We start from the raw sequence: 12,840 nt of genomic DNA, 5'->3' as shown, positions 1-12,840 counted from the left end.
CATGAAATGTCTTTAGGTCATATACACCGAGGAGTGTAAGTTTACTAAATATCCCAATTTGCATCAGCCCAGAGCCTGGAGACCTGAATTCTGATGTCTTTTGACTTTGCCTACATCAGGCAATGGTGTCAGCTCTAGAAGAAATAATTGTATTTCCAAGAGTATTTCCCAAAATGCATGTGCAAATTACTTAATCTTTTCAGTTTGAGAAGACGAAGATCTTCCACTGATGATTATGAGTAGTTATAAAGACGTCTAAATCTTGGAGCAGCTGTTTTAAGTCCCTTTGAGTTTATCTTGTCAACACCTTCATCGTTGCTTCCTTTTAACTAAATTTTTTAATTTGATAGGGTACCATGCTTGGGAAGATTGAATTTGAAGGTCAGCCTGTGGATTTTGTGGATCCAAATAAACAGAATTTGATTGCTGAGGTTTCAACCAAGGTGAGGGGTTTTCCTTTATATTTTTAAGTTTTATTTGATCCTGTTTAGACCTTTCTTGAAATATCAAAATCTTCATTTAGGCAGAATTTATCTTCCAGAAGCACCAGTGTTGAGGGAAAAAAGGGATCTCGTAGCAGCTAAAATACACATTACAAAATCAGTGCATTTAAAGCTGGTAAGTTTTACTTACAGGCTTACATGGGAAACTTCATGCCCCGATTTAGAGGATTCTTACTATTATTTTAGTGTTCCCTCCACCTTTTTTGATTCTTCAGCTTAGGATTTTAACAATGTCAAATAAAGGGAGCACTAATTGCCAAAGTGATGAGGAGTCAGAGCTAGTAACCTACCAGAGAGCCAAGAGAATTTTACAGAAATCAGGTACAGTAATCAGAGTCTGGGGCATTTTGTGCAGGAAAAATATTTTTTCATATACTAAAGATTTATTGTGTCACAGCTTTGTTTCAAAATTAATGCTCATAATGATGACTGAGTCACCCTAAAGTGAAATACCTTTAGTATACATTTATAAAAAGGTACAGAATACGTTTTAGAAAGAAGTTCATTGGTTTTGATTGAAACCAATGTTTCGAATGTAGGTGTGAGTGAGTTTCTTGAGCTGCAGTCTCTGTCCTTGGGGAACATAGAGCGTTGTGGAACAAGCAAGCAAGTAAATCACCATGTGCAGAATCCTGTGATAAATGCTGTCACTGGAGTGTGCATAGCATGCTGCAAGGGCATGCATGGGACAGCATTGAAATGGGATAGGTGGATCAGAGAAGGCTCCGTAGAAGAGTGAGCCTCGTTCCGAGACACAAAGAGTGGATAGTAACAGTTAGGTCGATGGAGAACCAGGAGAACTTTGTTTCAGGCAGAAGGAATGGTTTGCCAAGAGGCATAGAGGTACAGAATAACATAGTATGTTTGAAGAGTTATGCACAGTTTGGGATGGCTGAACAAAGGGGTTCACACCTACTGGTTTACACACTTGGGCAAGGATGAGTGGAGATGGACTGACTGAAGCTAGGTCTAGGAGGTTTCATATCATTGGCTAATCAGTACTTTCAGAAACTATTGCCAACTCATTCAGTGTCATTTTGAAGCAAAGTAAAACTGAATAAAAGAGCAAGCAACTAGAAGGTTATTGTAACTTATTGGAACAAAACTTATGAGAGCCTGAACCGAGCAGTAATAGCAAGAACAGATATAGCAACCTAGGTGGCTTATACAAATGGGAGAAGGAGGGGCTGAATGTGGCCAGGTAAAAGATCATCCTATTTTCTCACCTAAGAATTTCAACTAGTTTGGTTGAGCATAGTGATTATGTCATTCGATATCTGAGATGTTTATGGGATACTGCTAAGAAATTTTTTTAAAGAAAAGTTTTTGATCCACTTTGAAACTTAAAGGAAGAATTGCTTCCTTCTGTTTTTACTACATACAATGGGAGATAAAAATAGAGCTTCCCTTTCCAAGGACTATGTATTCGGTTACCACGGGGCTTTATATGTGGAGAATTTAGCCCTGTGGAAGCCTGTGTGGCATCATTGTTATTGGCTGGTTCTACCTTGGGGTTTATTTATACTATAGCAGAGATGGCTACAAACTTCCCTTCCATCACCAGTGTGGCAATGGAGTCTCTCAGAGAAACTACTTTATCCAAGTAGAAAGTGAGTGTTATTTCAACAAAGGTGATTGAAATTCTTTGACAGGAAGGAATAGAAAGAGTACATGTGGACACAAAGTTTGATTTTAAATAGGTTTATTCACTACAACATTTTATTCCTAGATATAGCAAACATACACTTTTTTGCCTATGATATTTCATAATTATCATGGTCTATTCAATGTGGTAGCTCTGGTCTTTGAGGAAAATAATAACAACCAAGTTTTTTTGAACACTCAGTTAATTCTCATAAAAACTCCATGTCATAGATGAAGAAATAGGCTTAGCAAGTAAGTCTATATAAAATCAAATGTAACTTGCCCAAATTTAGCATCAATTTGAATTCAAGTGACTCCAGAGTCTCTGTGGCTAACCTCATGCTATTTTTCTTTGCATTTTGATGGGGGTTTGATGGAAAAGCCTTAAAAGGCTCAATTTCTAGATTTCTGTTGCATGAATTCAAGAAACCTCTTCAAGACTCCCTGTGAACCTATTTTCTATTTGGCCTGCATCTTACAAGGTCTGAATATGTTTGCTTCTCTACCTACGAACCTTTTCTCATGCTTTCTTCTTCCCCTTCTTGTCTAAAGAAGTCGGTTTCAAGAGTCAGCTCACTGTTCCTTTGTGAAGCTTCCATGACTCAGCTCACCTTTGAATTCCATGTCATTTAATAAATAGCTTCAGTATAACAAGGATCATATTGAATTTAACTCTTTGGAAAGATTGTCTCTCTCACTTGTCTTGGTTGGCTTTTTGAGAGGAGAGGCCATGGTTTACTTACTTGAATCCCCAGCACTGCCCATAGTACCTTTCACATGGTACATGGTCAACAAATAATGAATAGATAAAGGAATATACAAAGCCAGTAAATGGTAGTTAGAGTTGGTGGTAAAGAAATTGCACATTCTTATTTTCCCTTCAAATCCTTTAATCAGTGTTTCTTATGGTTCTATGACCTCCATTATTGATATAATAAAATGATCATTATTAATAACTGTGTCTTATTGATAAAAAATAGGCACAATCTGTTGAGTACTTATTATCTGCTAGGTTTCTTCTAAATGCTTTACACTGATTACCTTATTCCATCTTCAGAGCAATTATATGAAATGGATATTATTAGAAACTCATTTACTGATGAAGAAACTGGGGTGTAGAGAGATTAAATACCTTCCTCAGTGTGAATGGCCACAAGATTTATATGTAGGAAGGCTTGGTCTAGTGTCTACCTTTCAGAAAACATCATCTCATACTGCCTTTCAACATACTACAAATAATGGTTATACTACTAACAGTTATACTATTAGTAAACATCGTTATACTACCATGTAATGATATTCAAATAAGTTTACATTGTTTCACTCCTACCTTTTACATATGCAGAGTAAGGATTCAAGAATTTTAAATCAGAAATGGTAAAATATGTGTATATGTGAATATGCTGGAAACAGACTCTTCTTGTATGGGTATCCTACCCCCTCCTGTGACCAAACCTTGTCACTGAGGGTCTTTAGAAAGGATGTTCCCACGCCCTTCCTGACACCTGTTCATCTGGGAAAATATTCATGTTGTGATACAGCACCAATCAGAAGGAGTATAGAGAACATTTCGTAAGGAAGAGTTCCAGTGTAACAGTTTTTAAAGGCTTTAAAAAAAAAGTTATTCAAAGAGTCAAATAGGCTGATCAGTAACATGTAAGACTCAGAGGAAACACACATTGATATTATCTGATATTCCGGCTCCTGCCACATGAAAATGAGAGACAAGGGTTTGGGGTTCCTATAAATTAGTACTGAGTCGTGATGTCCATGTTGGGCAGGGATGCACATTCAAAACGTGTTGTTAAAGAAAATGAATTTTAAGTTAGATATGTAATTACTTATATGTATGGAATTTGATCATGGTGTTTGCAATATTCACTTCTGATTTTTAACTTTAAAATTGGTCCTATTCATATAACTTCCCTTTGTTTTACGTATTTCCCTGTGAAATGATTTAGTTTGAAACACAGCATGATAGAGGGTGATGATAGATGATAGAATGTTAGAATTGAGAACTGCTTTGGTGGTTTAGTCTACCATTTCCTAAATTGGAAAACAGTGGTGTGGGGGCAGTTCATCTTAAAAAATTCTGTGGTCAAGCAAGGTTGAAAAATGCTGCATAATATATTCCTCTCTCGTAAGTCCAAACACAAATCCATCTATGCAAGTATTCATGAGGTCTTGTGTAACTTCTGTTATTCTTATGGATAGTATTTAATGTATTTGTGTAGAGACCAGCAAAAATGAGCATACCTGTGTTTTTATCTATGTCAAATCAAGGGAGATGCTGCGATGGTGAAAGCTGGCTCTATTGTTTCTTAATGCCAGTGCAATGAAATAATGTTACTATAGCTATGATAAAATGTGCATCTGTATCAGGAGATTACATATATTTTGTGAGTTTTGTTTGGCTACATGCCTTGGAAATGTTGATAACTTCATTCATTGTCTTGTAATTACAATTTTCTGTAGCTACAACTAGATGGTAATATTGCTTTATTTTATAGCAGAAGCCTAAGGTTAAGAATAGATCTAAACTTTTTCAAATTATTTGGTGAGAAAGAATACCTGTGGCATTCAATTCAGCAATAACTCCCCCAGATCATGAAAGGATTGGGGTATGTTTTTTCCTTCAGAATAGTCAGTGGGAGGGAAAAAAAAACCATATAGTTTATATATTTTTTCCTCAACTACAGTCTAAGGATTATAATTTCACATTCTATATAGACTTAGTGGAGAGGTAGATATTTCAGTCAAAATAAACTGTTCTTTCAAATATTCAGTTTGTACTTTTCATCTGAAATTTTTGACAAATGATGAAATCATCCTAAATTCATAGTGTGCTAGTTAACAACTCTCAAAGCAGGAACCAGTGTGTGTGCCCAGCCTTCTAGGCTTTCTCTCTATTTCTATTATTTCTCCTTTTATGACTTTGGGGAGCTGCTTCTTGGGTTAATGCCTGTGAAAATAGATCTGCTTCCCAGCCGTGCTTTAGACATAGATAATGATTATGATATGCTCTGGGGTCTTTTCATGTAATCTACCATTTAAATGCAAACAATTGCACAGCAACCTAAAGGAATTGGTGGTCTATACCTGCTTAGCAATTCCTGTGACTCTCATACTGATTTTAGCCATAAGGCTCCACTGAAGAAGCCTAATGTACAGTAATTCAGCTTTACCCCATTCGATCTTTAGTGCAAGTTGAGGATCAAGTGGTATTTAAATGTATCTATTGCTGCATCTGTCTAGTGCTGAATCAGGCAATAATACTTAAAAATTTCATTGCTACTAGTTGTTAATGAGGCAAAACATGGGAAAGATGGTTAACTATGGATGCAACCAGTTTCTTAGAGATCATTGTTATTACTGTAATCAACAGTTTATATAAAACAGTAAAGTCTTTTTTTTCTCGTAAAAAAGATACAGTCTGTGGCACTTGCTGTGCCTTTCTTACAAATTGTTTGTTAACTGCCAGTCACTCCCTAGTAGTTAACGGTCAATCTGTTACCAATCTAAGTGCAAAGCATTGTCAGATGTGTTTATGGTTTTGGTCTGTTGCCCATAGCTGGGACTTCCCTCTCATTCTCTGGTTTTTAAAATGGCAGGATGTCAAGGTGTACGGCAAAGGAAACCCCACAAAAGTGGTAGCTGTAGACTGTGGGATTAAAAACAATGTAATCCGCCTGCTAGTAAAGGTAAGTAATTTGTTCATCTCAAAGGTGAGGGTTTGCCATATTGACCATTAGTGTTCAGCCAATTTCCTCTGTCACAGAGGAACTTATGCATTCTTTCAGAATGTCAGGGGTCTACACTCTTCTTGTTGCTTTTGATTTACAAAATAACACATTTATTCCTGTTCAAATTAAAGATATAGACTGCTATGGTTTTTCTTAAAAAAAAAAAAAAACCTCAAGGGCCTCTAAAACGTGGAAGAAAATTATGACTTTTCTTGTCATTAATTGACTGACAGTCTAAGATGCATCATGTTCACTTTCTTTGTGGTATAGAGATGACCAAAAAGCTAGAGCCTGTCTGATAGCATCTTCTTCGGGCCTACATTTATTATGCACCACATGTTTGTAGGAATTGTGCCCTGACACAGTGTGAACTGTCACAGTGCTTTTATATCAACTCTTAGACAACCAGTTAAAATTAAACCTTAAAAATTCTCAAGGAGAACTTAACCATCATAATAATGTTTCTTAAACAAAGTTTTGTTAGGATTTTTCCTTCTCCTCACTCCTCTCTCAGTCTGTCTCTATCCACACATCTCCCCTCCATACACACACAGACACACACACACAGACACACACACACACACACATTTGCATAACACCAAATTAGCATGCATATTGGGAGATTCTTCATTGTACCTCCTTATTAGAGAATATCAGCAATATCCAAATCATGATTTCAAATTCTTTTCAATTTTATTAACAAACATTTGCATGGATAGCATGCATGGTAGCAGATGCTGTGGATGACCTATCTATATCTCACTCTCAAGTTACCATTTTAATTCATGTTGCCCATCTTCCAATTTCTAATATCTATATCTCTTTGCCTGATGGCTGGAGCCTATTGGCAGGCAGTAAATGGCTTAGAATTAATGATCTCTGGAGTAGCCCCCAACCAAAACGCAGAAAGAGCCAGTGTTTAACTACCGTGGCTCCTTTGTCCCATGGATAGACAGTCTCTAAGGTAACTATTCCACATGGGCTCTCAGAGTGCCCTAGTGGGCTTAAACTTCACTTATCCCTAATAGTAACTGCTTGCTAATGCATACTTTATTGGGGTGTTTCATGATGTCACTTCCTCTCTGATTAGAAGGAAGTACCTTCCAAATAAGCTTTTATTCTCTCAAATCCTTGTTTCAGGAAATGCTTCATGGGAAACCCTCAAAGACACCTTCCTATGTGCTTTTATATTAAAACAAATTTCTAATTTTTCATTTGGAATATAAATCTTACAGATAATGAGAAAACCCTAGGAAAGAAGGCTGGTTAAAATTTGATAAGACAAAAAGGCAAGACTGAAAAAGTTCTGATGTGGGCCAACTTAACATTTTCAGAAAATGGATTTGTACTTTTTTGCAATTGGTAGTGTGAAGGTAACCTACTCTCCTGTCAGTCCAATCATGGCATTTATAGGCACTGAAACTTCTCGAGTGCAGGACAGTGCATTATCTATTTTTTCAGGATCAAAACTTTTAATGGTGATTGTTTTCCTTTTTTTTCTTTCTTCTTCTTCTTTTTTTTTTTTGAGACAGGGTCTCACTTTGTTGTCCAGCCTAGAGTGCAATGGTGTGATCTTGGCTCGCTGGGACCTGTGACTCCTGGGCTCAGGTGATCCTTCCATCTCAGTTTTCTGTGTAGCTGGGACTATACCTGGCTAATTTTTGTTTTATCTTTTTTGGTAGAGATAGAGTTTTGCCCTGTTTCTCAAGCTAGTCTCGACCTCCTGGGCTCAAGCAATTCTCCCATACCTTGAGCTTCCCTATGTGCTAGGATCACTGGCATGAGCCACCAAACCTGGCCCCAAAGAAATTTTTGCACAGCATTGTTTGAAATGTTTACAAATTTTTCCTTCCCTTTAAGGAATGGTTAGTCAAGAGAAAGTCTAGCAAAATTATACTTTGGCAAAGAAACATGTTATTAAATTCATCATTCTTGTGTCTCTTTTCCAGCGTGGAGCTGAAGTGCACTTAGTTCCTTGGAATCACGATTTCACCAAGATGGAGTATGATGGGATTTTGATCGCAGGAGGACCGGGGAACCCAGCTCTTGCAGAACCACTAATTCAGAATGTCAGAAAGGTGCAGTGAACCTGGAATTAACATGTATCTGTGTGGGAGGTGGGGGCTTCCGCTCTGTACCCTGAAAGGGCTGTGATACATTTTATTTATTTAGGCATTTTTCAGTGCTGGTATTTGTGACTTCTGAGGCAGTGTCAGTAGAGATATTCTATAGGGGAACCAATGAGGAAAGAATATCAGAGAAAATAGGGTTTTTCTTCAGGCAAAGTAACTTTGGGATCATGTCCTTGAGTTAAAAGAACTGGAGTCCAATGGCCAAATGTATTTTGCCCTACAGTTGTGAAGTGACAACTCATGGTTCCTCAACATGACCTTGGGACCCATAAGACCTGCAGGTCTCTAAAGAAATATTAAATCAGATTTAGTTTAGTCTGAATGTAAAGTACATATTATTGAATGCTACAAGTTTGTCAATCATGTCTTTTTTTATTATCTCCTTTAATTCAGTTACTATTCTCTTTACCTTCTTAAGAAAAAAGGATACCTTGTTTTTATTCATTCAGAAGCAACATTTTTTGGAACTGTACTAATTGGTTAATAAAAATTCTCCCTGATTTAGATTTTGGAGAGTGATGGCAAGGAGCCATTGTTTGGAATCAGTACAGGAAACTTAATAACAGGATTGGCTGCTGGTGCCAAAACCTACAAGATGTCCATGGCCAACAGGTGAGGTAGTTTCACTTTTGCTTACAGTAAACCAGTTCTGACATATTAACTAAGTACAAAGAACTCAGAAAACTTACCTGCCATTTCTTTAGAGTAAATAAATAGCCATACCTTACATGGTTGACGGTTGACTACCTGATACCACTTTTATTGCGTTTTTGGAAAGCAGGCTTCTCTAATGATAACCTTGCTATAATTTAAAGTTATTTTCCTTCCCTTGGCATAAATTGAGGTTATAATACTCAATCAAATGATACTTCAAGGGAAATTGTTCTGATTTTAAGCCTGATTTCAGAACACTGTAACATTTTCAGAAGGTAAGTGTGACTTTAGAATCGAGAAATCTTTAGATCCTCTCGGTTTCTCATTTTTTTTTTTGCCTCAAACAATATTAATTTATTAAACATCAGGCTTTCCCCCATGGTCCACCCTCTACATAAAGTATAATTCAGGTCTAAGCAGTCCTCTATTTGTTATCTCCCAATAACTCTCTGGCTTTAAAATTATTGTAGTTCTCTTAAAATAAGTCACTCATATTTCTTAGTTTCTGTTAAGCTGGTGAGTAACCCTTTTTGTTATGAGCGCAATGTCCCCTTTTCTAAAACTGATTGATTATAGAATTTAATAGACCTGTGTATTTAACACTCAACAAAGCTTCCTGAATTGATTTTTGTTGGGAAAATTATTGGGATTAACAATCTGTGACTTTTCTCACAGACTGATTTTCACTAAGCAGTTGAAATTTTAAACTTTAATAGGCTTTACTTTTTCACTGCTTTATAAGGAATACATTTATATTATCCTCTTCACTTTTTCTTTTCCCTATTGTTTTTCTCCTTTTCTTTCTAGAGGGCAGAATCAGCCTGTTTTGAATATCACAAACAGACAGGCTTTCATTACTGCTCAGAATCATGGCTATGCCTTGGACAACGCCCTCCCTGCTGGCTGGAAACCACTTTTTGTGAATGTCAACGATCAAACAAATGAGGTAAATGATGTCAATAAACCTGTTCAGTTGGTGATGAGAAATGCAGAGCTTTTAAAAATAATTGATACATAAGCATTGTGTATGTTTATGAGATACGTGTGATATTTTGATACATGCATATCACATGTAATCAAATCAGACTCTGATGACCATCGCCTCAAACACTTTTTAAATTTATTTGTATTGAGGACATTTCAAATCTTCTCTTCTAGCTGTTTTGAAATGTGCAATAAATTATTCACTCAGAATATTCACCCAGAATTTTTAAATACACTGTGATGCAAACACCTTTCTACTGTTTGTTGGTGATTTAGTTGAGTGTTGAAAAACAGTTATAGGTTTTCTCCTATAGCCCTCTGTGTTTTAAAGTCATTTCTCTCTCTTATTCTCTCATCAGTTGACTTGTTAAGATTCACTATATGAGTTATTAATCAACAACTATCTTATACGTTCAATGTTAGTGGGCTGTTGGTCCAAATCTGTTTGAGCCCAGTCTAGGTGGGTCTCTGGGACTTTCTTGGGACTGGTGTAGTCTTTAAGAAGACCCTTGGAAAAGTAATTTAGGACCTGGGGATAAGATGAGGACTTGAGTTTATTCCGAACAGAATCCAGAGGGGTCCCAAAGGCTATAGACCAAATTTGTTATTTATTTATTTTAAAGGAAAACACATTTAGTTGAGTCTTCATTGACCTATTTTCCATACTTATCAAAATGGTCAGATATGTAAGTCCTTAAGAGATCAGACCATGTTACTCAATAGTACTGTTAGTTACAAAAATTTTATTAAGCATCTAACTCAGCTTTTAAATTTGAGCTTTATTGTCCCCTGAATAATACATAGCCACACTTGATGTTCACTATTACAGAAGGAATTTCTTCCCATTTCTTATTCCTTTAGGGGATTATGCATGAGAGCAAACCCTTCTTCGCTGTGCAGTTCCACCCAGAGGTCACCCCAGGGCCAACAGACACTGAGGTATGTTAGAAAGATGAGGCCTATTATGTATGTAAAAAAAAAAATGTGGAAATTCAAAAAAACCAAAATAATCACCCCAGATGATCTTGAGCAGAACATTCTCAAGAAGAGTGCTTTGGAAACACACATTTTGTATTAAAATCTCCCCATGAATGTCACAGAGGAAATTTTTATCTTTTTTAAAATTTAAAGTGGGAAAGCCCTTAAGAAACCCGAAGCGATGCTATTTTTATTTAAACCCATTATCATTCTAATATATTTAGTTCTGAAATTTACAATTGTTGTACTATGCAAATGAATTCCCTATTGCTCTCTCTCGGTCTCATGACTGAAATGAAATTTTAATCCCCCATCTGTGACTTCACAAAAATCCCTATGGCAACTGGTTGTGTAGCCACTAAGGGAGAATAAACAGCAGCAGGAGAAGGAGGGGAAGGGGTGTGCGGGGGAGAGAGGGCATGCATGCACATACATAGATAATTCAGACAGCTTCAGAAAAGAACCACAAAGAATGCTTAGAGGAGTTTTGTATTTAATCTAAATATTTTTACTTTTTTTGTGTGAGCTCTTAGTTCATTTTTCAAGCACATCTTTCCAAATAAATTCTTTGGGTGACATCCAGAAAAATCTGAAGTCTATTGTGACTTCCCCACACCCAGGGACCTCCAGTAGCAAATCTTCATTGTCAGAACTCTCAGAAAAGACTTCTAGGTAAAATGGGGAAGAGAATAAGAGCTTTCTTTCTGCAAGCTCTGCTCTGCTCTCTCATGTCTGAATTGCCTTTTTAGATATCTGTATTTTGTTCTTGTTTTAATATTATTAGGAAATATTGATTCTTAATAGCCAAAATCAGTATTATATTACCAACCCATGATGAAATTCATAAATCAAATTTAGTTATGCGTATCATCTAACACATACTAAGTAGTTTTTTAATTTAAACTTTAAATTAGCATATATTAGTACTTTGGATTAGGAACATTGCAATTAAGATACGTAATAATATCCGCTATCACATAATTCTTCTTTTTTGTCTTTCCAATAATTGCAAAATGAATATTCTTTGCTGTAATTTGTCATATCTAGTGAAACAACAGAAGTAAATCCTTTGGCGAAGTTTAAGAATAATCTTCAGAAATTGTTTTTTAGAGCTGATAGAAATTTAAATTTAAATTAGTATTTCTAATTTTCTATATCTTAAGTGATATAGCTTCAATTGTTATATCCACCTAGAATTTGATTTAGAAGAAGCAAATGATATACAAGTTGCTATAAACTTGGCATTCTCAGAAGGCATCTGATATGTTCATTGCTTGTTGGAAACTTCTTTTTTATAACACTGGAGGTGAACAGAAGTGTTTATTTGATTAAATTCTTATACTAGTAAGATATGCAGTTATTGACAAAAAAGCAAAAAAATACATATGCTATACTAAAAATTATTTGTTGCTTATCTGAAGTTCAAATTTAACTGGGCATCTTGTGTTTTATCTGGTGAACTGAAGAATTTTGAAGCTTCTAACTAGTTAGTTGTATTTTCTTCTAGTACCTGTTTGATTCCTTTTTCTCACTGATAAAGAAAGGAAAAGGTACCACCATTACATCAGTCTTACCGAAGCCAGCACTAGTTGCATCTCGAGTTGAGGTCAGTATATGGGCTTGTCTTTGGTTTATGAATTTTGGATTGTCCCTATCATGTGATGATTTTTAAAAATTGAATGATTTAAGGTATACTAGTGTTTAATAAAAGATGACTGATAATATTGTAATAGTCTGTCATTTTGTAACTAATTATTTGGTTCCTTCTTGATGATGTTTTGTGGAACTTTCATGGTTTAAGTTAAAATAATGTCTTTTCCAAAGTTTACTTTTTCCAGAGTAGTTGTAATAACATAAGAAAGAATAGAGTTTAGTTTAGAATTTATTTCCCATTATCCACAAAGCCATAGCTCTATGTAAACATGAGATTACATTTCAGACTACAGAAGCATTATAGATGATAGAGTTCTTTTTGTTTCAACTAGAATACCTGTTATTCAAGGATTAATATAACAATTGAATTCTTAAGTTGAATATGTATATGAGGGTAATAAGGTTTTTACCCATTTCCTTTGTAAACTGTATACTTACATCATTATTTAAAATTTAGAAGGATGTATGTGTATTTGAAAAAATACCACACATAGATGTATTTATATATATGTACATATTTTTAGATATTTATATATGTTTAATAAAATG

At 35.6% G+C, this 12,840-nt stretch overlaps 1 protein-coding gene across 2 annotated transcripts in view; it reads left to right on the top strand.

Moving 5' to 3' along the window:
* The window catches only part of CPS1 (carbamoyl-phosphate synthase 1), a 133,851-nt gene that overhangs the window by 36,495 nt on the left and 84,516 nt on the right, over nt 1-12,840 (top strand). For both annotated transcript variants that reach the window (XM_033230408.1, XM_033230407.1), the window contains 7 exons: nt 351-443; nt 5,759-5,848; nt 7,840-7,968; nt 8,528-8,634; nt 9,484-9,622; nt 10,522-10,599; nt 12,146-12,244. In XM_033230408.1, the coding sequence (XP_033086299.1) occupies nt 351-443; nt 5,759-5,848; nt 7,840-7,968; nt 8,528-8,634; nt 9,484-9,622; nt 10,522-10,599; nt 12,146-12,244 (735 nt within the window). The remainder of the gene's footprint in view (nt 1-350; nt 444-5,758; nt 5,849-7,839; nt 7,969-8,527; nt 8,635-9,483; nt 9,623-10,521; nt 10,600-12,145; nt 12,245-12,840) is intronic.

This window comes from Trachypithecus francoisi, unplaced genomic scaffold (assembly GCF_009764315.1).
Source record: "Trachypithecus francoisi isolate TF-2019V2 unplaced genomic scaffold, Tfra_2.0 Lachesis_group13, whole genome shotgun sequence".
NCBI classification, from domain to species: Eukaryota; Metazoa; Chordata; class Mammalia; order Primates; family Cercopithecidae; genus Trachypithecus; species Trachypithecus francoisi.
The sequence above is the reverse complement of the archived record's forward strand: the minus strand, read 5'-3'. Positions and strand labels throughout refer to the sequence as shown.